This window comes from Cyrtonyx montezumae, unplaced genomic scaffold (genome assembly GCF_038088225.1).
Source record: "Cyrtonyx montezumae isolate F1298 unplaced genomic scaffold, pur_monq_1.0 scaffold_17, whole genome shotgun sequence".
NCBI classification, from domain to species: Eukaryota; Metazoa; Chordata; class Aves; order Galliformes; family Odontophoridae; genus Cyrtonyx; species Cyrtonyx montezumae.
Window position 1 is genome coordinate 22,404,921 of NW_027071903.1, and position 24,501 is coordinate 22,429,421.

The following is a 24,501-nucleotide window of genomic DNA, read 5'->3' on the forward strand; positions in this document are numbered from 1 at the left end:
GCTTTTATTCTAAGAGCTACTTGAATATTTTAATTTGACCTCTATTATGCTTTGTATAGATAGTTCCAGCTTACTTGTATGCATTCTTTAGGCTTTTTAAGTACCAGTGTGGTGGATATCCCTAAATACTCATGGGATTTAAGGATTTAAACAAAATTAGTGATGAGCTTGCAGGGACGGTTACTATGCTTTTCCCTTAATTAACCCTTTTATTTCATTTTTTAGTTTGACATAACAAAGAGAAAGGGCTAGCACTTTGCTTTCCTTATGTAATTTCTGGCCTTGGAATGTGCCTTTTGCTTCTGTTTTTCTGAAAAACGTGTTAGCCTGGCAAGAACAATGAGGGGACTGCAGTAGCTGGCTCCTGAGGGAGCATCACTGCAGTCAGTGGAATTTCTGTGTGCTTTACGTACTCGGTATATTTCACTTAGCTTTCTTACTCTGCTGTTTGTGCTGCATTTTGCTGTTTGTGCACATTCTTAAACTAGATTCATTGAACTTTATGTAAGTGGTAGCTTACTTATTGATACTTCTTCATTTATCCTTTGGGGTTTCAGCTGAACTGTTGACAGATCTAGTGTTAGCTTTCATGTAAGCTAGAGATGATTTATTCAAATATTTGTGCAGATATCTATTTAGGCTTAACTTGCAGTTACTTTAGGTATAAAAGTAAAATCTTACTGTCGGACAACTGTGATATCCATATACTCGTGGGTAGCTAGGTGAGTTGAATGTAACTGTTTAACTCTTTATTTAGTACATATCTATCTATCTATATAAATCACTTGTAGTTTTTGCTTGTGCATTTTGGGTGTTTGGTGGGTTTTTTTTGTATTTTTTTTTAAGGTAAAAAGGCATTCAACTGGATTCAGCAGTTCTGGAAGCTAAAAAGCTTTTTCAATTTCTCATTTTTTAAATATGTCGTGGATATATCTCCTTACAGGAAAAATCACTAAATATAATGTATTCTTGACCCATCCGTGTTATGACACTTGACTTGATACTGTTGAATCGACTTAAGATAAATGCAGCCATAGTAGTAATGAATTGCTCTGCTACTCCTGAACCTTACTAAAACCCTTCTAAATGCTTTCAAGTATTTTTCCACTTACTTACCTGGGCTTATTATATGCCATATGGCAATTCTAAAATTAAGTTTTCTAGAAACAGCTGTGCTTATAGAACTGACTCTTGTTTTAAACAGTTAGTTATGCAAATATTCTAATCATTTACTCATAGATGTGTAGAGAACCTGCAAGTGGAAACAAGTAACAAAGTACATTGTTAAAACCTGTGTATATTACAAGTTCATTAAAATATTTTACTAATGCTCATTTAAGTAGTATTTTTGAAGCATTGCTTCTGTGTAAAGTTTTGTTGGTACTTATTTTTGATTAGTAATATTCCTTGAGTCTTAAATCATTACATACCAACATACGTATGTGAAATCAAGCGCCAGTAAAGGATTTGAGAATGCCTTTTAAAAGTGTTCCACTTTTAAGATAGTAAATTCTATCCTGGATTGCATCACTGAACAATTTTTCCCCATTCTGCTTCAGAGGAGGCCTCACAGTGCTACTATTTCTATATTATATTATATTTCTATACTGTAGTTAAAAGTGTTAGCAAGATAACAAGGTAAAACCAAGTGATGCAGAAGTTGATTCAGATCTGAAACAAAAGATGCTTCATTTCTGTTTTCAGTCAACCTCAAAAATTTAGTTGTTAGATCTGGAGACTTTCATACCTGACATCTGATGATAGTGTGTATCATGAGTACTAATTAAATAGAAGAGAGAGAAATCCCATTTTGAATTTCTCATGTGGTATTGAGAAAAGATCAATGAAGCTGTTTTCTTCAGAGAAGGTATTCCTCATCAGAAGGAGAGTTGCTACTGCTCATGCATCTTAATAGGAGGCTAGGAAAGACCACTTTTAATTGTAAGAACAAAATATGTATTTTCACTGTTAAGTGCTCTCCAGGTCATTGTGATGTTGGTTCTTAAATTTAGTCAAGTATATTATATGGCCACATGGGAACAGGATACCAGCTCAAAGGACATATAGTTGTTTTTCTTCAATTGATTACTGAATTGGAAACCTAGGTTCATGGGTTTGTAGGTACATTAGGTTGGAAAGGACCTACAAGATCACCTAGTCCAACCATCCTCCTATCACCATCCCTACCCACTGAACTACTAAATCAAATCCCTTAGCACCTCATCTAAACGCTTCTTGAACAGCGCTAGGGATGGTGCCTCACCCACCTCCCTAGGCAGGCCATCCCAGTGCCTGACCACTCTTTCAGAGAAAAAATGTTTCCTCAGGTCTAATCTAAATCTTCCCCGGCGCAACTTGTGGCCATTCCCTCTTGTCCTGTCGTTATTTATCAGGGAGAAGAGGCCTACCCCCTCCTCACCACAACCCCCCTTCAGGAAGTGGTAGAGTGCAATAAGGTCTCCTCTGAGCCTCCTCTTCTCCAGACTAAACAATCCCAGCTCCCTCAGCCGCTCCTCATAAGACTTGTGCCCCAGACCCCTCCCCAGTTTTGTTGCCCTTCTCTGAACACGCTCCAGGGCCTCAATGTCCTTCTTGTAGTGAGGGGCCCAAGACCGAACACAGTACTCGAGGTGCGGCCGCACCGGAGCTGAGTACAGGGGGATGATCACCTCCCTGCTCCTGCTGGCTACACTATTTCTAATACAGGCCAGGATGCCGTTGGCCTTCTTGGCCACCTGGGCACACTGCCGGCTCATGTTAAGCCGAGCATCAACCAACACCCCCAGGTCCTTTTCCTCTCTACATTCTTCAAGCCATTCTGCCCCAAGCCTATAGCATTGCATGGGGTTACTGTGGCCAAAGTGCAGGACCCGGCACTTGGTCTTATTGAACCTCATCCCATTGAGCTCAGCCCAGCTGTTCAGCATTATGCATTTATGCATTTATGTTTATTCGCTATAATCCATTTGCTGCAAGTTTTTAATATATTTGTGCTTACTCCTATGACTGTTCAATTTCTTTTGAAATTTGAGTAATTCTTTGTATAAGAGCACTGTTTATTTGAGTCAGCTGGTTTTTTTTTTTTTTTTTTTTTTTTTTTTTTACACCTTTCATCTTTTAATAAAAGGAACAGGATAGGGATTGTACATGTCTAAATACATTTTACAGAGACCAGTTATTTTTGTCAGGAAGCCATATCTAGTGCTACGAAAGCCAGCTTGCTAGTCATTATAGGCTGAACAATATTGTGAAGATACGACGCTTTCACAGCTTTTCTTTCAATATTTAATGATGTTGCCAACACTCAGGATCATTCTGGGGTTTTTTTACTTGTCTTTTTTCTTGCATTTTGTGTTGTCTTCATGCTAGTTTTGATAGGTGATATGTTTTTGGTATGTGTTATTTTTGACAGGCATCCTATTTCACTGGCTTTTTTTTTCTCTTTGAGTACAGGTAAACTTTAACATTGATTCTATCCTTAAGAAATAAAATCTTCCATCTCTTAATTATTCATACTCTGTATTGAAATTTTAAACTTTTTTGGTTACAGTTTTGAGGATATTCTGTGCCTTGCTGATTCCTCATCTTTGTCAGATATCACCCTTGATGGCAATCCAATAGCTCAGGAGACATGGTACAAACACACTGTTCTCCATCATATGATGCAGCTTCGACAGCTAGATATGAAGAGAATCACAGTAAGAAATTTCTGTTTTCATCAAACTTTGCTAGTTTCTTAAATTTAGGAGTAAAATGTAGGGCTTTGTGTGTATGTGTAGGAAAAAAATATATAGTTTAGTGGTTTTAATAATTCACTATTCAGATTAATTGAATGTTACATAGACATTCTGGTATTTAAAACTTCTTTCATTTTGTTCAGCATTATGTAAGGATCTGCTTCTTAATTTCATTTGTAACATGTTTAAAGTAAACATTTAAACTTGTCCTTAGTAGATACCGTGTGACCAATTGCCAAGTAACATGAGAAACTGCAAAGCATTTGTTTAGAATCTCTTAATGTGGTCTTTACTGGTTTGATGTACAGCTGAAAAATAACAGAATGTTCCTTCCAGTGAAAACAGTATTCTGTTTTCACAAAAATTGGCATTATTTGTATTCTTTCATCTGAAAATTATACTTACTCTGACACTCCAAGGAAACCTGGTAATCACGCTGTTTATGTATCTACTTTTCTCCCTTCCATGCCTGTCCCCTTTCATTTCTGAATCTGGTGGTAAAGTTCAAGTGAGCTTGATAAAGAAAGAGCAGACATGAAGACAACTAAGTTCCTACAGACTTCTTGAAAATATATGGTGAGGTAGAGTATGAATGGAAATCACTGCAGGTGATTTACCGTTAAGTCAACCCTGTTTCTTAGTGTAAGAATACTCGTGGTGGTACTTCTGTGTCTGCTTAAAAGTGAAATGTAACCATGACATAATGTATACCCAAGCAGCAAGGCAAGGACACTAAGGGATGTGGCTTAGATAAATGACTTTGGGAGGTCGGGCTGATGGTTGGACTTGATGATCTTGCTGGTCTTTTCCAGCCCATATGTGTCTCTGATTCTGTAAGAAATGTAACCTGCTTAATAAGCAGTAGTATTGGCGTTACCATTTTTGACCAGGTGCTCATACACGTGCCTTATTTTAAATGCTCATTTGCTTTGTACAACTGCATTAAGCATTGTGGCTGTTGTTTTACCATATATCCTCTTGTCCTGTAGTTATACTGCATTTTTTTTTCCCCAAAAAATACTAGGTTATTTTCCTTCTGTGAATTTATACTGTAAATTAGCTAATTGCTTCACTTTTCAGAAGAATTCTGAAATAATACTGAGAAAGCAATTTGGGTTGATTTAACAAAATGCCTTTTTTCTTCTTCTCCTACTTGAGAAGAGACAGATCCTGATAGAAGTCAGTGATGGCAAACCTGTAGGAAAAGCTCTAATCCCTTAGTAGACTCTATAGGATCCATATGGGAAAAGGCTATTAGAAATGCACAACCTTGGGAAAAACTTAATCTGCATTCACACCTTGTTAAACATAAAAGGATCAACCCACAAGACAAAAAACCACAGAAAGCCAGGCTACAGCAGTTGTGCTGCTCATAAAAGTACTTGTAAAAAAATGTGGTTTGCATCCTTTTTATTTGCCTTCTGGTTTTTGAGCCTCCAGAAAACGTTCTTAAATCTTTTCTCAATGTAGATGGTGCTGTAAGCTTTTTCCAATAAAAACTGTGTTGCTCGGATAATCACAGGACTTAAGAATCTTTTTGTTATTATTATTTTTAAAGCAAAATAGCAAGTAGCATGAGGTCTGTGATTAAATTAGACAAGTGGCAGTGCCAAACCCAGATATTCTGCATAGTAATACAACATGCTGTTGCTGTTGGCTGCGGGGTCAGATGTAACTTAGTGAGGGAACAGGCAGACAGTGTTGGTTACATGATTTTTTCGCTTGATTAATATACCTAAGGTAATAAATGCATAGGATCTTTCATCCGTTAGCCTGAAATGCATCCGTACTGTTTTGCTTTTAAATACTGCTTTGTCTTGCACGGAACTGAGAGCTGGACCATGGTGTTCTGAGTATCCTTCCCTAATTGTTTCAGAAATTCTTCTACTTGAGAAATGGAAATTGCACAATTCTTATTCTTCTTTTATTCTTTTTACTTGCTGGTTTCACTGGGGCAAGAAAATCATTTAAAGAAAGAATAAAACACAAAGGATATTTTCAAAAGCTTGTAAGAGCCATTGAAACTGGTTTTTAAGAGAACGCGCTCTTTAATGCCAGGCATTTTCCATAGAATCCTCTGCAAAAAGAGGACATCTGAGGAAGAATTCTGGTGGCAACAGCCTTAGGAGGCTCTTGAGAAACACAGCTGCTGCAAATACCACATACTCTGCAGTTGCAGCTAGTCGTTCTAGTATTTCATAAATTGGAGCAGATTTGCTTTAATTCAGGGAACTCTATCACATTATGACAGTTTATGAATCATGTTCCCATGAGGAAGTTGGTGTTTGCTTGAGTTATCTCATTACTAAGCAGTTTTTATAAACAAATTCTAAGCTCTTTAACCAGTGAGGCATGGTGAAGTCAGTGGAACAGAGCTACCTGTAACAAGTCAGGACTTTGTGTATCTGAAAAAAAAATAATGTAAACTATAAACAATTATTTGGTGTCTATAGCAGAAGATAATTCCCAGCTTAAGAAACCCATCTACTTTGTGTTATGTATCTAAAACGTCATGGGACTCTTCTGCTGTGTGGTAGATGTAACAAAATCACCAGCAGAATAGTCTGCCTTCTGCAAGTGTGAGTGGAACGAACTTGTGTGAGCAGCAGTAAAGCAGCAGTGGAGAAGAATACGTGCATTCCACGTGTACCCTGTTCGAGATCCTTCACGGCCCTGGCTGTGAGTCACCTCGTGAATGACCGCCAGCATGATGAGAAGTTTGGCCCAAATCCGTGTCCCTGTCAGGGTAGAGCTGATGGGCAGCAGGGGGAGCTATCGCCATACCGAGCTCCAGGCAATTACGTTGCAGGGTAATAGCTTTACTGTGCTGTATTCTTTTTGGTATCCATGCACTGCTGTAGCTTCACGCTGAAAATGTAAATCTGCATCCTCAAAATCTCAGTGGCTTATGGGTTGCAGAAAACAAGACTTCTGCTGGGTGAGTGCATGAAGATAACTCCTAGCTATTCAGTAAACACAGAACTTACTGTGGATGGAGGTCACTGCACATAAAAAAGAACATCCAGCTCTGTTTGTAATGATCTGCCACTTTCACCTTCCAGAAAAACATCCCCCCAACATGGAGTTTACAGATTTGGTTTCTTCCACGGGCATAGGATTAGCAAACTTCTTAGTGTGATGGTATTTTCTTTCCAGGCAGGTTACTGCAGTAGGAGCCTTGACTTATTCCACTGATACCCAGCTTGCTTGTCTGAGCCCTCCAGCTGGGATTTAAGTTTTTCTAAGGTGTACTGGAAATCCTTTATCGGTAGTGGGTCCTGACAGTCTGGAATTAGAATTTAGGAAAGAGTGCAAAAAGGATACTTGGCAAGTTTTGGAGGATGACAGATCTGTCAGCAGCTACTTTACTATTTAAAGATGCATTATTGTTAGCCTAACTATTTCTTTTGAACACACAAAAAGAGAAGATGCAGAAGATAGGATTTAAAATAGCTTTAGTTCATCTGGCAACTATCAAAAAGACACAAAGTTATGGATGAAAGCAGCTGAATAATGAGGGGAAACAAAAGGAAATGGAGAATGAAAGAATTTCTAAGGATCTGGAGCTAAAAGGGAAGAGTGGGTGATAATGAAACTGAATTTCTAGCAGGGTTATTAAAGGCTTTGTTTTATAGCTGTCTGTGTTTTGTTTGTTTGTCAGTGTTTTTTTTTTTACTTCAAGATTGATTGCATGTGTTCTGTAAGATTAATCAAGGAACGTAAATAGACTTGTATAAAAAGTAGATTTGGCCTTTGAACTTAATTCAGATGTTTTCTGTATCATTCTACCTTTATAAATACTGATAATATCTAGTTGTCTGGGGAGTTTGATTTGTTTTTTTCTGTGTTATTTATTGTTGTTTGTTTGAGCTAGTTTGTTTTGTACAACTATATTCAAGATGTAGTACTTCTTATATGTCTCAAATTATGGTAATCTGTGGTAAGAAAAAAGATCTGCCTCCAATAGGAATAGTGTTTGCATTAGTTCATCTCAGTACAAAGAATGAGACTTGGGAAAGTACTGGACAGACTGAATGTGGGCAGCAGACCTTCATGGCTGGCAGATAGTGTCATTAAGTATGGATTTGATGCTGGATTAAGGGAAGGCTTTGAGATGCAAGATAGAGTGGGAAGGGATATTTGTGGAAGCTACAAGAACTGTATTAGGAAAGTTTGTGGATGTTTGTCTTTATCTGAAGTTGTCTTCAAAGGAGGAGAAATCATATGGCACGTTTTTTTTGCAGATCAGTGCCACTTTGTTGTGCAACTTTCACCTTCTCCTGTGCTAAAGGTAACAGTAGTTCAGGTAATTTGAAGCTGAACATATGATGACTAGCCAGCTGTTTCCTGCCAAATAGGATGGATAATTCCTGCTCCCTCTCCCTTGGTGGGAAAGCTAGTTTAAATTTCTCTTCTTTCTGCATACCAGTTTTATATAATCAAATGTTGGAGGGAAAGAAAAACAACCTTCATTTCAGACTTCTGAATGTACTTAATTAAAACTTAAGTTACTTAATGTGTTTGATGCGTTCAGAAGCTGAAGATGAGAGAAAAAAATCCTTTTAACAATGTTAAAAAGCAGAAGTGCAATATCAAATTCGAAAGCTAAAAATCAACCTTTAATCCCTTTTCTTTTGAATGGTGTCACTAATCAATGCTGTTTTAAGACTTATTTTAAGACTTGTTTCAAATTTTCAAGTCAATGTGAGTACAGTTTGAGATAAATAGTTGCCAGAAGAATCATACTTGTCATTCTTAACATTCTGTATCATATACTGAGGAACAGTGCATTTGTATTTTGCATTATTTGTATATTCATTTTTGTGATGTATGCATGCAGGCTTTTTATTTCTTGATTTTTTTTATTTATTTATTTATTTTTTTCCTTAGCCTCCCCCGGAACCTTTCCATTTATGTAGTGGGCTTCGTTGTGTGGTATTCTGTTGTAGTGGGGTCTGTAAGGCTATTTGTTTTCTTTTGTTTCTGTCTTTTTTTTCTTATTTTCATTTATTGTTGATTTTCCCTTAAGCAGGACTAGTGACCTCCCAAGCTCCAGTCTAATCTGAATTTTGCTGTAATTCCATGACACCAACTTTTTGGTAATCCCTAATTTAGGAAGAACTGAAAAAGTTCAGGTGCAGATGAGTCTGCCAGCAGAACCTAACCTTCAGAAGGCCAGAAGCCTTCTAGGGTGGTTATGTGAAAAATAAATAAATAAAATGAGGCTTTTGAATTTGTGCTACAGGGAGGTTGTTTCCTAAGGCTGAGTAAGGGAGGTGTATTGTACCCAAATATGACTTAAGGTAGGCTTCTTATTAAGGTATGTGTGTTAGGCTGAAGTCATAGGACAGTTTAGAATTTCGGTGGCCTTACAAACTTATGTCAGGATCCAAGGCGAGTCATTAGTCTTCATGGGTAGTGTACAGATAAAGGTTCACCTGTTACATGAACCTGTCTTACTGGTTTATTTATTTATATGTTGTTATTATAAATTGAAATTATTTTCTTAAGGATGTATTAATGAAGCCAAGTGTCAAGTTCCTTTTCTATTTCATCTTCCAGTAGGCACTGATCCATGTGCTTAGGGATTCTTACAGTGCTGTAAATGTAGTATGTTTGCATTGTGTCAGAACTTTGTCCTATCAATATCTTCCTGTTCATCTCTGTTGATGTTCTTCATGTGTAACTTATTGGAAGGTGGAAGTGAAAAGCCTAGGACAGGAGCTCTCTATTTTGATGGAAACCAAAACACTTTATGTTCTTGGAAGATATGTTAATAGAAACACCCAAATGGCATATGAAGTAAATGGAAATAAATTTAAGTATGCTTACTAAATATTTTTGTTGGAAGAACTCTAGGCTTTTTACTTCATAGGGAACATTTCTTTTGTTACTTGGAAAATGCATGTTCTAAAAATACTGTGCTGTGAGAATATTTAGACTTCTGTAAACAAAGAACATTCAACCTAATATGGTTGTATTGCAGTATTAGATTGCTGGACCAGGAGAATTAAATATCTTCAAATAAATGACTTCCATTATTCAGGAAGAAATGACTTTCTTCTCAAACGTGAACAGGCAGAAATATTGACAAGAAATAATGTTTGTGTAATTTAGTTCATTTTGGAAATATTCTTCACAAGTTCTGATACTGAATGAGAAATAACAAACTCTGTAAATAGTATATAATTAAATAATTATTATTTGGGCTTAAATTTAGATATGTCCACCTATCCTGTATATTTTCTTACCAAAAAACATACTAATCACAAAAAATACTGTCCTATTTCAAAATGTTTGTCATTGTCTTACTGATCGTAAACATAACATGTTTTCAAATAACTGAACAAATGCAATTATAAATATTCATCTTCAATATGTCAATCTAGTAGGTATTTTTTGTATTTCATTTATTGATAGAAACATATTACTGTTTTAATGTTCAAGTATTTAATTAATAAAATTCATAAATTTTAATTTAAAAAACCAACATGATGAAACGTATTCACAATCAATATTAGTTCATTTCTGAACCTGTTTATTTCATAATTTTGTAAAATTGTTATCTTTTTTTGTCTTCTAGGAAGAAGAAAGACGCATGGCATCTGTTGCAGCTAGGAAAGAGGAAGAAAGGAAGCGTGAAAGTCATAAACAGAGCTTGCTTAAGGTATTTAATGTGGCTGTTCTAAGCCTAACTAAAGTGAGATAAATCTACTGTGAACTATTTACAGTATACTCTAACCTAACATTTTTAATCTAGTTCATAATTATCCTATCATGCCTGTATATTCTAAAACTTTTTACAGCTTAGACAGTTTAGCCTACAGTTGAAGTTCTTCATTAAAGTTGCCAAACAACCCAAACCAAACAAACAAACAAAAAAAACCAGCAATTGAAGATGTGAGCACGGCGCTCTATGTAAAAAGATAGCCAACTTTATTACTGTATTTTGGAAAATAAAGTAAAAACAAGATCAAAGGACTTTTTGGTGATTTCAGGTACCTTGAATATTCTTTCCTGCTGAAGCTATTGCTCTTTGTAGAAGGAGTGAAACAGTTAGTAGAGCAGCAGCTAGGCTCCAGCTGTCTTTTTTGGAGGAACAGTTATGTACCATAGCAATATGGTTGGCTAGTGATTGTTCTCGTGAAATGGAATAGTTCCAAGAGGGGAGACTAGGGCACACTCCAGGATACTCCTGCAGGCTGGTGACTAGATGACTGACTGCTAGCAGGAGACCGATGTTCCAGGATAGAAAACTATCAGCATTCTCTTTGTTGTGTTCCTTTGTTCACAAATAATTTTCTATTAATAGAGGTGCCTTAAAACCTTTGTTGTTCAGTAATGGCTATAAAAAATGCTTATTTAATTTGGAAAGTAGGGAGGGCAGTAGGAGGAGGAGGTGGGGAAATCATGTATCCATACTGTGCAGTTGTCTAGGTAAAATCATACTTGGTGAAGGGAATTAAGACTACATGAGTTGCGTGAGTCGGTAAGAAGTGTAGCAAATTTACACTACTCTGAAAATAACAACAGAAAAGCAATGTTATCAACATTGGTTGATGGTTAAATATAAACTGAATGGAAAAAAAGAATTACGTGTTTAGTGCCATGTCAGGATCAACAAAGTTGTCGTAGTGGGTTTGGTGTTTTGTTTTTTTTGTATATTTATTTCCCAGTTTAAAGCCTATTTAAAAAAAAGTGACATCTGAAATCAATTCCAGTTTGACATTTTGATGCCTTGTCTTGGTAAGATAAAGAAATGAGAAATTAAGAAATAATAATTATACATAACGTTTTATGCTGTTGACAGGCTAATTGGAAGGACGGTTGTGTTTATTTGTAGTTCATGTTCTTAACCACTGATGTAATGTTTTCTTGTAGTTGAGGGATTGTTTGCATTGGTGGCACGGATTTCTCAATGCATCTTGCCAGTGAAAACTTCCTGTAGAGGGAAACATGTTTAAATATAATGCCCTTAGTACTCAGATTTCAACGTTAAGTTGAAGGTTTTGTTACTTAATTGAGAATTCTTGCTGTTCTTAGAATAGCTAAGTGGAATAGATGTCAAATGGCAGAATATTCTGCCTGATTCCAAGAGATGATTTGTATCTCTTTCCTTTGTAAAATAGATTATTGTGAGCGTGGATTCTCTGTTGTGTATTGTCGTCATCAGTCCCCCTGGAATCTGTTTGAATTGAATGGAACAAATCTCCCAGTAGATAACATATCCAGTTAAAAAAAATCTCTGGACACAAGATTTTAGTGAGAGTTACTTTTGAAGGAAATACTTAAAGACTGACATTCTAGAATAGTGTTGTTGTCACTTTGCTACAAACCTTTGTAAACTATGCGTTGTGTAAAGGAAAGCATGGAGATTCATTTGATAGCAAGTAGTTGCTGCTGTACTGCATCTGCAGCACTGAAAACGTTGATGTGTTGGCAGTGCTGCCTCCCCCTGCTTTTTGCAGGTACTTCTTGGCCTTGCCAGTGGAGTTTCTTCATCCTTCTTTTTCTTTACAGTTTTCTTTTTTTTTTTTTTAATCTTTCTAAAGCCCATTCTTCAGCAGTGAAAGTCCAGTGGCTTTATCTCTGCATTATCAGACATAGCAGACACCAAGATCTGTGTCACTGTAGCAAGTCAATACCTGCAGCATGAGAGATTTCCTTACACTGTTTATTTGTCAGTCCAAATACTAACTTTATGGAAATACCTAGGCTGTATAGTCACTTGCATTTTTTGTTCATCTCTTTCTCTTCTTTCCAAAGGCAGTGTTCATTTGCAAAGTGTTATTTGAGTTCTGTGAGGAATATTCTTTGTCAACTTCATAACAGTAATGTCTGCAATTTGCCCAGTGTAAAAGAATTACATAAGAGCATAATGTTAACAGTTCCATGTTGTTTTTATAGATTAAACTTAGGTACAAGGAGTGTATAGGCTAAATTTAATATAACACAGTGTTAATTTCAAACTATAAAATTGGGATAACTTTACTTTCCTCCATGGGCAAATGAAGAAAGTGTTCATTTTTCTATTTGAAAAAAAGACTATAATGAAATGCCGTGTTTTGTGTTATTTGCCCTGTTTTGTCAGAACAGTAGTACAAGTGAAAGACTACCAGAGCAAGATACCTGTGGTTACCCAGATCAGCTAGCTTGAACTTACTGTTCTACAGCTTGTCTTTATTAAGTTACTTGTTTCTATTATCACCACTTTTGTGAAAGTGTTATAACTGGTGGTTACGCAAAACAGTGCTTGAGCGATGCGTTGAATTTACTGTGTACCTGTGAACCAGTGCTTCTTTCTTCACTTTAATATACTGCTGTATATAATATATATATATAATATATAATATATATAATCAAAATATTAACATTTTCGTTTCACATCAAACAAGTATGTTTATACTATTGTGTCATAATTTATTATAACTTCTGTTTCAGGAAAAGAAACGGTTAACAATTTGTAATATTGCTCGTCAGTGGGAGATACAGCAGAATCGAATAGATCTTGTGGCTTCTTTAAACCAAGATAAAGATAACCAGCCTTGTCCAATCAATGGCAGTGCTGCATACGTGTTTCCTGAAGAAAGCAGGTATTTTGTTCAGGAATACTTCTTCCCATTCATGTTTTAAAATCTTATTCTCAACTCAGAGATCTCACTGTATTTCATTACCAAGCATAATATATTCAAATTTATTCTGAAGAGATGTTTTACTTCATTGTAAACTATATTGGCTGTTGTTTGTAATGTATACTTGATATAATAGCAGCTAGTTGGCTAAAGAAGCTTATGTTATACTTTTGTGATTTTACTAAATGAAGCAGGACTTAATGTTTACAAGGGATGTTAAATACAAATTCTGGAGCCTGCATTGGAGAAATAAAGCAATTATTTTGGAAATAAAAATGTTTAAAAAACCCCAAGGTTTTTAACAAAATAAACAGTGTGCGTTATTTGCAGTTGTTATAATTCAAATTGCTTAAGTGCATTATATTTTGTTGTTTGAATTGAAGATTGGAATTGCTTCTTTTTCAGGACTATGTAAAGAAATGAAAGTGTGATAATAATGTTTATCAGTAATTTAGATTAGTTTAAACTAATCAGTGAAGACATGGCTGTGTGTCCTAGAATAAATAAGCCTTAAATAATACTGCCATGTTTTATTTTATCATGTTTTGCATTTTTACTCCTGATAGGTTAAAATTGACATGGATCTGTCAATATACTATATAATAACAAAGTTTTCAACATGAATAAATAAGCAATAAAATGGCAAGTGAAAGTCAGCATGGATGAGTAATGGCATCTCAAGTAACTATTTCCAGTCAAAAGTGAAATCTTAGACTTTTGATAGATACTGTCAAGAAAACTGCTGCCAACTGACTGATCATAATAGTAAAAAAAAATTACATTAAATATTATAGTAAGGTTATAAGGAACAAAGCAGTAACCATCGTTACACAACTTTGTGAACCTGTGGGTTGTGTTCATCTTGAATTCTCTGTGTGCTTCGGGTCAGCTCAGCTGCATATATCATATGGGAATTAAGATGTGTAGAGAGGAGTGTTGAAAATACCAGAATCTGTTGTTTAATTTTAGAATTCATATTAATTTGGAAGCTCACACTATTTTAAAATAAATGCTTAACAGTCCGTATTAAAGATTAAAGAACGATGAGGTTATTTTCATCTCTAAGAGGAATAATGAATCCTGATCAGACAGTGTGACGTAAGGATTTTAGCTGAGGAGTGATGCTGTTTTTAAGAGAGGAACTGATTGTTCAGCATTGTCACTAGCTTTATCCTTGGCTGTTATTAATAACTGTGTGATCTTAATGGGCTGGGTCCTACAGCACTTACTCCTGTCATAACTTCTACAGTTCATACAGAGAACAGAATCTGAAGGGGTCTTAGCTCAGATAGGTATATTGGTTGAAGTTGCTTTTAGTAGCTAAAATATGATGATTTAGCATTTTGAAGTAAGATTCTTAAGCAGGTTTATTAAATATAAATATAAATGATTTTTTTTGTGTGTGCCATCCAACTCTATTGCCAGCAAAGCCTTTCTACCAAAGCAGCAGAACTTTTGTAATGTTACTTGACGGAAAGGGAATTTTCCACCCTTTAACACTTCTGAATCACACTGGGTAAAAATGGATGAATCCTGAGAACTGCCGTCATATTTGAGTTGAGGTTTTGGTGAATGAAAGGACTATTATTCACTAGAACTATTTGACTACTATGAAATAATTTATATTACTGATTTTTTGTTTCCTCCACAGGTCTCTTGATACAATATTGAACAGTGCAGTACAAGGCTTGTCTGTCCTTGAGTCTCATCTGGTGGAACTGGAAGGAGACACTCTTTACTTGTATGGATCTGGAGCACTGGAGTGCCTGGATCGAAACTGGAGTGTTCAAACAGCTGGAACTGTTGTCACAGTCTCCTTTATGTTCATAGAATTTGATGAAATTGTGCAAGTGTTAACAAAACTGAAGATAAAATTTCCTAATTCTGTGGTAAGAATGCCTCAAAACATCAGCTGTGTGAGCAGCTTGAGAATATTTATTCTGTAACAGGACTTTAGTTTGGCAGTTACCCTTGATTGTTTTATATAAATAGATATATTTGTGAATTACATTGGTTTTATCCTTTAGTATTCATTTCATTTTGGTGCTTTTGAAAAACAGGACTTTAATTCAGATTTTTCAAAAGGATGGTTATTTTCATTCTGATAATTATTTCCCGTAGTTCCCTTGACCTGTCTGATTATCTTTAAGTTGCAGAACTGATGTAGAAACATGGCATTGTTATTCTACAACATTACAGATCAATTCTATAAGGAGACCTTCATTTGTATTGCGAGTTCTAAGACCAACTAGCAGATAGAGTAGAAGAGAGGGGTAAAATTCAAAGGGAATAGCTGGTTAATCAATACAGCTCTTAGAATTCTTCATTTCCTTTTGAAACAAAAAAAAAAGCATAGTGAGAAATCAGTTTAGTACTTTCTTGGACACGTAAATCTGGAGTTTTTAAGGAAATGATAAAGTAATGGTCACATACAAATTGACTTGTCACTGAGATTATATGCTTACATAGTTTGCTGCTACTTCTTAAGGTTCTAGGTTTAGTACTAAATGTTTTCATTGAGAAATGAACTTGTGGGGAACTTAATTGTTTCATTGTGATAAACTGATTAGTTTCTACCTTGATGTTTTTCTACCTACAGAGTGTAAATAAAGTGAGTGGTTTATTGTTTTTGTTTTCATTTTCAAGCATCTGAAGTTTAAGGAGACGAATCTTGTGGCGCTGCAGCAGTTCAATGCCTTAGCCCAGGCACATCGCATAGAGCAGTTGACAGTTGATCCCCAGGGGAATCCAGTTGTTAACTTTACTTTGTGGAAATACTATGTTCTGTTTAGATTGAACCATTTTAATCTACAGAAGATAAACGGAATTGAGGTAAGACGTTGTTGCTTCTTTATTACTAGTGATCTCACAGGATAAATTAGCAAATATTTGCGATTGCAGATGATAGTCCAAATCTGCACCTGAGAGGTAGAAAAATACCTGCAGGCAAGACTTTATTATGATTTTGGAATATGTTTTTAAAAAGGTAATGATCTGTTACTCTTGATTTTAGGCACGACTCGTGTAACTTTCAAAAGCATCACAGTTCTTAGCACTGGGCATTTGTACAGAAATATGCATTTGACAGATGCTTGTAGCTTACAGTGTATTATTTACTGTATATTCCAGTGTTAGATAATATAGCTAAAATAGACTTTCCTTCGAGTGTATTAAGTGGACAATATTGGTGGTAGGTGGGTGGTTGGGCTAGCTCATCTTAGAGGGCTTTTCCAACCTTAACAATTCTATGATTGAAGAGTCTGTCAAATGGACTTCTTTTGTTCATGTTTGCCATGTATAATATCATCATTGTTTAAGAAGCAAATTCTTTTCTTTGAGATATGTTATTTAAAATTTCCCAGTGATAGTAATCTCAGATTAATTAAAATAGCTGTCAAGGTTTGAAGTTATTAAACTTGACAAAATGTTCTATGCCAAGTAGTATGGCATACAGTATAACAAATGTGCTACAGTTACTGAGTTGGTGCCTGTTTTCCTAACGTACTGCACTTGGCAAGAAGGCTGGGTAATGGACTTGCATTGATGTGGTATTACTGTTATAATCCTTTTGTGATTAATGGAGCAAAGAATGTATTGGCATAAGATGGAGAACATGAGTTTCTGTGAACTATGGTGTGTATTTAGCACTGGTGTCTCTGTTGACCTTGTCCTTATGCTTCTCTTAACATAAATAAATTAATTAAAATCCCTTCTTTCTCTGGCAGATCTTTTTCTGCCTGCTGTGCCCTTTGTTTCTCTCGCTGCCTTCTGCACTCTTTGTTTCAGACCTTGCTTCTGTTAACAGCCTGTTTAGGGAGGTCCTTTACTTTTAGGCCACTAAAAAAGATTTATTTAATTTTAAATGAAAATGATCAAAAGTAAACACTGTGAAAAGTGTTGAGAAATATAATTACAAATTACGTATCTAATTCCCTTTACTGTTTTTCTGTGGGGAGTTTCTCCCTGCATTATGGTATTGCATTATATGTCATACAAGGATGTGTTGTATAGTCTATAAATGTTAAATAGGAATATAGTAAATAAGATCACATGAATTTTGACTGAAATTTCATTTAATTCACACATTTGCACAATACATAAGAAAAAAAAGTTATGTGAAAGCATCTGGTAAATACTACAGTTACTGAAGTTTATTTAAAAATGGGGTTGCTTGCCAGAAATATGTTAATCTTGTCAGAAATTAAATTTGATCCAGAAGTTAAGAAGTCACTCAGTGAGTTTCATTGTGCTGTGTTGTACAGATAAGATTTAAACGATCATAAAGATTCTTTCTGTGGAAAGCCAAGGGTCTAGAAGCTGTGCCAAAAAACTTTTGGCAGTTCAAATCAATTCATAGTTTGGTCCTCTGGCAATCATGGCCTGTGGTTTCTTTTGCCCTGAATTTACTAGCTAAGACAAACAATAATAACAAAGATCGACCAAACGGTGGAAAACTTCTACCTGTCTTTTACAGAAGTGGAGTGTAAAAATCATCATGAAAAAGATTTCAACCATTGAAAAATATATTAGGAATGTCTTAATTGAATTAATTGTGACTTAACATTATAGATCATATTTGGAGAAATATATAATGAGGAAAATATATTCTCTTGGCTTTAGAAATGCAGCCACTTATCTCTTAATTTTTTTGTGTGTGTGTGTATGTATATTTATTAAACCTTTTCTATGATTCTGCCAAAATCAGAGAGACTATCACTTATCTTTTAACTTGTGGGTGACTGTTTTATGGTTCCTTTAGCATAACGTGATCCAATATTTCAGGCAGACCTTCTGTAAGCATGTGTTGTGTGGAGCAGAATTAATGTCTAACATTCAGGTACTCGATACATCTTTATAAATTCTTCTTTTCAAGAAAAATATTATGAAGAATAAAGTACCATATGCATGTGTTAAAGTTTCCAGAATTATAGGAAATAAAACAAGTGCAAGTATCCAGTTTGGTTTCTTTTAAGGTACATTGAAAGTGGCATTGAAATGGAATCTACATTTTGAAGGTTTGCTAGTAATAGGTCTGCAGTGTTCTGCATAACAAATGTCTGTTAATTCTGAATCCATGTATGTAATGAATTATGAACATGCCAGCTTTGAAACTTCTCTCTCACTCTCTGTTTTTCCTCACAGGTTACTCAGGATGATGTTGTAATGGCAGAAAGGCTCTTTGGCATTCTGGCATATGTAGCATCTTCTGAGCTGCCACGTTATCGCTTGCTTTCATCATCTGGAGAATCTAGGTGAATTTGTTGTTAAGATTCTAGAAGGAATGTAGAGGCTGTGTTGTTCTTTAAATAATACAGTCACTGACTGAAATTGCTATGGCTGTTTCTGAGTGAATGAAGGTTTCTCATTTAGCTCATTTTCTTTCTCTGTTTTTATTTTGAAACATCCTTGAGTTCCTTTTTTTGTAGAAGATACACATTGGTACTGTTAATGAACCTTGAAGAACTGTATACATTACAATATAAGTCCCTCAAAACTGAGATGAGATTTGTCTGAGTGGAACGTACTGTCTCTTTAATGGTATAATCTTCTGGCTGTTAGAACACTGAAATTAACATGTTCTGTTGAAATTTCAGAGAAACTATACATAGACAAAATACAATGAACTGAAGTGGAGTTTGTCTGGGAAGTATTGTTTTAATTTTCCACAGTGTCATGATAAATTCTTTCTAGGTGAAGAGGTTAAAACATCACAAGTAACACCTTAGGGAAGATAGGTTCTTTGCATACTGTGATATTACACTTCCTGATTGATGAAGGCAGATGTTTTCACAGAGGCTGTATGAGGTCTGCTGAGTAAGATGAGAGGCACATGAACACAAGTGCCCTGCTTGTTTAATTCTCCAATTGTGCTGGTATAGGCGAGGATTTGTGTGCTTTCACAGTGCAGATGCAGTTTTTGTGGCTATTTCACAATGGATGACTGTAGCAGTTCACATATTTAAGGGTAGGTGCAAAAAGTTGTTAGAAGTGAATACAGATATTTAGTCTTAGACTTCTTCAGATAGTTACTTCTAATTGTTTAATTTTTTCTACTGATGGTTACTTTTAAATTTAAGCTGCAAGGCTTCCCATTTAGGTGATGAGATGCAATGCATGTCAAAATGTCAGTGGTGAAGGAGTAAAGTAACTGTGAACTATTTAGAATAATCCGTGTATGGTGAGCAATTTGAGGATGTCATAAACTTGAAAGCACATAAACGACATGTTTAGGAGAGCAGAGAAAAACCTCAAAATCGTTAGGACCATCTGCACTTAAAAAGGAAAATAAAAAAAATCTGTCCATTAAAACTGTAATCTCTGTATTCTTTCCAAAGGATGAAGCAATTCAGTTATCTTCTGGAGGGAAAGGGGAAGAAATCTGGGACTGGAAATGAGGAAAGTAATGATAACAGAAGAGTTGGGAGAGAAAGCACTGCTCGAGCCACACTGAATTATGTCACAAAGGACTTTCATATGGAAATGCTTGAGGTAAGTGTATCATTACAAAATAATTTTCCTCTGTTATGTAAACTCTGACTTTTACCAAGTTTCTGTTGTGCTGTTGTGAATGGCTGTTTTAAAATATCACTGCTTACCATATTTGCATGTTTACATTTCAGCTAGCTAATCTTTTCCTTAATACTGGGTGATGGTCAGTTTGTGTCATTAAAGAAGTGGTTCCTCAGTGGTGCTGCAGTCTCATGCATACACTCTCACCTACAAGTATTACATCAGTGATAAAATGTACCTGCAGTAGTAAAAAGTTGAGGGGAAGGGGAAAAAAAAAGAAAAAAAACCTGCTCACTTCCTGTAAAGATAAATGCATGTTGCACGTAATAAGATTTTATTCATTTATTTATTTATTGGAAGTCAGAAAGCATGTCCCAAAGTGAACTGGTGAAGAATACCTTCAGACAAAACTTGAGTTAGCACCAGGTCTACCAATAAAGAGCTTTTTCCTAGCTTTTAAGTGAGATAATCATTAAAAGAATTGCAAGCTGGATTTTTTTTCAGACAAGCTCATCAGTCACTCTAGCTTCAATTTGTGTTTCTAATCTGCTAAATATTCTGGTTGGGCAGAGAAAATTATTTCCAGGTATAGCGTGCTTCTTTCATTGACAGTCCCTTTTGTGAGCAGGCATTGAGTTAGGAAACAGGATGCATAAAGTTCTACATCTGTCCTGTTACTTGCTTTTTGTTTATGTTGAAGTATATAAATCTTCTAAGTGACAGGAATTTAATCAAAGGTCAGTAAGCACTGAATTCAACTACTGCATTGTAGTTTTATTATCTAAGCTTATTATGGCATTGTATAGGAACTGCAGAAACAGAGATTAATATAGTTCGTTTAAATTGCAGAGCCAGTAGTTGCATGAGGTACTTTTACTTTTAATCATGAATTTACTGTTAAAGCTTTGGGTTACTTCAGTACCTAATATAGTACATGTTATGAGCTATGCATTTGCCAGAGTCCATCAGGAAGACTATGAAGGGGATGTATGCTGGCTTATTTTTCTGTGTGATAACATGCTTTGTTCTTCTTAGCACAGGTAAATAAGTGTATACTTTCCAACTTTTGTGGTGTAGTCATGAAAAGCTAGAAAGGAAAGGAAGGAAATGGCTGGTGCTTCATAATTCTGTAATCTTTGCACTGCTGTCTCAGAAGGTGAAAAAATAAAAATAAAAAATTGTAATGCTGGTAAACAATATTTATGTGACTACTTAACTGGATTTCAGATAAATTAATTTATTCATGTGCTGTGAATATTACAAGTACAATAAGATCGTATGGCCATACTCAGAAACATAAGTAGACACTAGGTTTTGCAATTTAAAACTGTCAGAAAATTGTACTACTACTCATGTTAGTCACTTAAAAAATATATTAAATTTCTATGGTTTGTGGCTTGCTTGTTTGTTCTGAGTTTGGCACTTACTAAGCTTTTCTTCCTTTTGTCTTATACAATATTTAATGGTTTCTCCCCTGCAGGAAATCAAGGAAAGAAAAGCTTTTTGCCAAACATACGTCAAGAATTTAGTGAGAGAAGCTGCTGACATCCATATGAAAAATGAGTCTTTGCAGAAGCTCTGGCCTCAAATGTTCATTGAGCTTGTCAGAGATGCAGTGATAGAAATACGCAATAAAAATTCCTACATGAAACTCAGCTTACAGCGGATCACTGATCAAAAACAGTAGAATCAAGGCCTGTTTTCTTGCAAGCATTTGATTTTGGGTTTGGATGATATTTCACAAACTTAAAACAACAGAATGTAACATTGCAGTTGCAGTGAAACACATCCTTACTACCCCTTGCCCCTTCCACCTCACCCGCCCAAACAACAGTTACCTTTAAATCTTAATTAACTCTGTTTTCATAGCTTTCTTGATAGCGTTCAGTTACAAACCTACTTGCATTAAGCATTATCAGTGCTTCCTTAACTAAAACGAAGAGCTATTATAGAAGTAACTTGGTGATGATGCCACGTTTCACTACATTCTTGTTCATCCTTTTTTCTGTTGTCTTTGCTTCTCTGGTGGTATAGCACTGATGTTAAGAAAACAAGCTTACAAACTTCTTATTTATTTTTATTTATCTATTTATTTATTTATACTTGAACACTTTCTATTTGTCAACTTTTTTGACTGTTTCCTGCTGTCTTGAAAAAAAAAGTCAGGAATATTAGCAGATTTTTTATCATAAAACCTAGTAAATTATTGCTTTTAAACTCTAATGTTGATGAATGCTTTATATTATTTTGTCAAATTACAGGATGCATTTTCACGTCAAGTCCATGACAGTTCTTGGTGTATTAATGTTTAATTAACCTAATTCTCAACTGAACCAATGGACCATATTTGACTTAGTTCTTTTTTTCATTAATTTATGTTAGTTTGTGTGAATTATTATAAGTAAAATATGAAATTGGGGATATATACTTTACTTTTCTTCTTTTGTAATTTATTGCTATAACAAATTATTAATTTTTGAGCTTTGTCAAATAAGGTCAGATGAACTGAAAAGCACGCATTACATTTGGTAAGGAAACTGATGAATGCTATTCAGTTGTAATCACTGACAACTGTTTCATTTCTGTGTCTGTGTGAAAATTTTAGACTTTTATCAATAAAACTAAATTGCTCACTTTTACTTTTCACAGATTATTGGAAGAAGCACTGTATGCAAAGAAAAGACTTGTCCTTAATGCTGCATGAGGAGATGATATGCAATTTGCCCTCAAAATGAAAAACACATTCCATAGTCCACTGTAAATATTTTCTGCCCAGAAATTTAATTTAGGAAATGCTAGCAAGTTCAGCTGAATCCTAAAGGTTGTGTTTATATGTGCGTAGAAAGATGCGTCATTTAATCTTAAGTTTGGCATTCTTTGTATCATAAGTAATAGAATTCAAATCTTTCATTATTTTTTACCCAATTCAAATTGGTCTAATTTTATGTAAGCTCATTTATAGGAAAAAAAAATCATAAACAAAAGCAAACTTATTGGAATGGTTTATATGGTTCTAAACTGTGCTGATTTTCCTGCTTTATGTGAATAAGACTGCCTTGCAAAGCAGATACATTTCTGTAAGTTTCTATATCCTGAAAAAAGCCTTGAGTAGCAAGAGTCAGGACAAAGCTATCTTGGAATCTGTTTGCATTCAGATCACGCTGTTGTATCTCAGTTATGAGGAAGAAGTCATTTTCAGAGCTTGTTACAGGCTAATGGTGGCATGCATACCATTAAATGCAGCTTCCAAGTCTTTTTGGTTTGGTTTACGGTATATGTGAAGTTCAAAAGCATGCTTGTAGATGGTTACCCTTTAGTGTTTACAGAATTAAATAGAGGTTAAATCACTTTAAATTGAAATGTTAAAAATCTTAAAGAAAGTGCTTCAGCAATCATCAGATTTTAACAGAATTAATCACCCCTTCAGGCTTTTTGAACAGTTCAATGGAATTTAAAATAAGATGAATATATTTGATAGGATTTCTTTTTTCTCTGCATTGGAAAATCACTCTCAAGTTTTATGGTGCCTTTTCTTAATGGAACATGCAATATCCATACGAAAAGGGGGCTGGCTAGGGGTGGAGGTGGGGAGAAGAATTTGCTGTGTAGATATGCAGTCAGTATAGAAAGGAACTTGCAAAATTTTTTTGGATCTATCAGTTGCTTTACATTATTTCAGTGCAAGGAGGGGTGAGTGGAGCAATTCCAGCTTCTGCATGGGGACAAAGAGCTCAGCAGCTGTGTGAAAGTGCAAAACTCACTTGATGATGTAGCCAGAGCAGATGGGCCCCTTTTGAATCACATTCAGCAGTAATAAAACATTGGAAAAAAAATGCTATAAGAAGGGTGGTTAGGTCTAGAAGAACAGGAACTTCTCCATGGGAAAATCCAGAGAAAAGCCAGACTTTGTGATACTAAGTCTTTAGAGGTGTAATCCTGATTGAAGGCTTTAAGGTACGATCTTGAAAAAAACAAGTGACATAAAACAGAGGGTGTTGTCTGTGAATGGTATGAACATCTCCTTAGAAAGCTCTGTATCCACAGTAGTCTGTGAATGCTATCAGTTTTAACGTTTTTCCTCTAACAGCAGCTGTTTGTGACAGGATTGTTAGGTCACTGAAGTCAAGGTAGGCAGCTATTATAAATGAAGTAGAGGTTAACACTGAGCTGTGTAGTATCTTACATAAAACCAGAAAGAAAAAAAGTCAGTGTATTTTTCATAAGTCTTTTTGAAAATAAATGAATGAGGGACTAAAGAGATGTTAGGCCTCAGTATTTAGAGTTCTGAACTACTTGGTAATTTTAAAATTGTTAGTTATGTGTAGCTTATATCTGCATCCGAATTGTTTATATCAATTCATGCAGACTACTGTGACCCATTACTGTGGTTGCTTATTGTGTTTCTGAATGCCTTACAAATACGAAGGTGGTATAAGCAGCAGATTGCTACAGATTCTAAAAAAATAAATGCTACGCATGCAAACTTTCCATACATTAGCAGGTATAAATTGAGGACTTAAAATAGTCATTGACTTTTGTGCTCATGACCTTTTACTAAAATATTCCAGGATGAAGAGAGTTGTTCTCTTGCTTCAAAAGCCTCTAAATGCTGCATAAAACCA

The 24,501-nt window shown here is 35.3% G+C and overlaps 1 protein-coding gene across 2 annotated transcripts in view; it reads left to right on the forward strand.

Moving 5' to 3' along the window:
- Positions 1-22,202, forward strand: part of LRRC49 (leucine rich repeat containing 49) — a 36,624-nt gene extending 14,422 nt beyond the window's left edge. For both annotated transcript variants that reach the window (XM_065733792.1, XM_065733791.1), the window contains 8 exons: positions 3,551-3,698; positions 10,321-10,404; positions 13,179-13,330; positions 15,021-15,258; positions 16,016-16,201; positions 18,512-18,621; positions 19,705-19,858; positions 21,360-22,202. In XM_065733792.1, the coding sequence (XP_065589864.1) occupies positions 3,551-3,698; positions 10,321-10,404; positions 13,179-13,330; positions 15,021-15,258; positions 16,016-16,201; positions 18,512-18,621; positions 19,705-19,858; positions 21,360-21,566 (1,279 nt within the window). In that variant the 3' untranslated portion in view covers positions 21,567-22,202. The remainder of the gene's footprint in view (positions 1-3,550; positions 3,699-10,320; positions 10,405-13,178; positions 13,331-15,020; positions 15,259-16,015; positions 16,202-18,511; positions 18,622-19,704; positions 19,859-21,359) is intronic.
- The last annotated feature ends 2,299 nt before the right edge of the window (positions 22,203-24,501 follow it).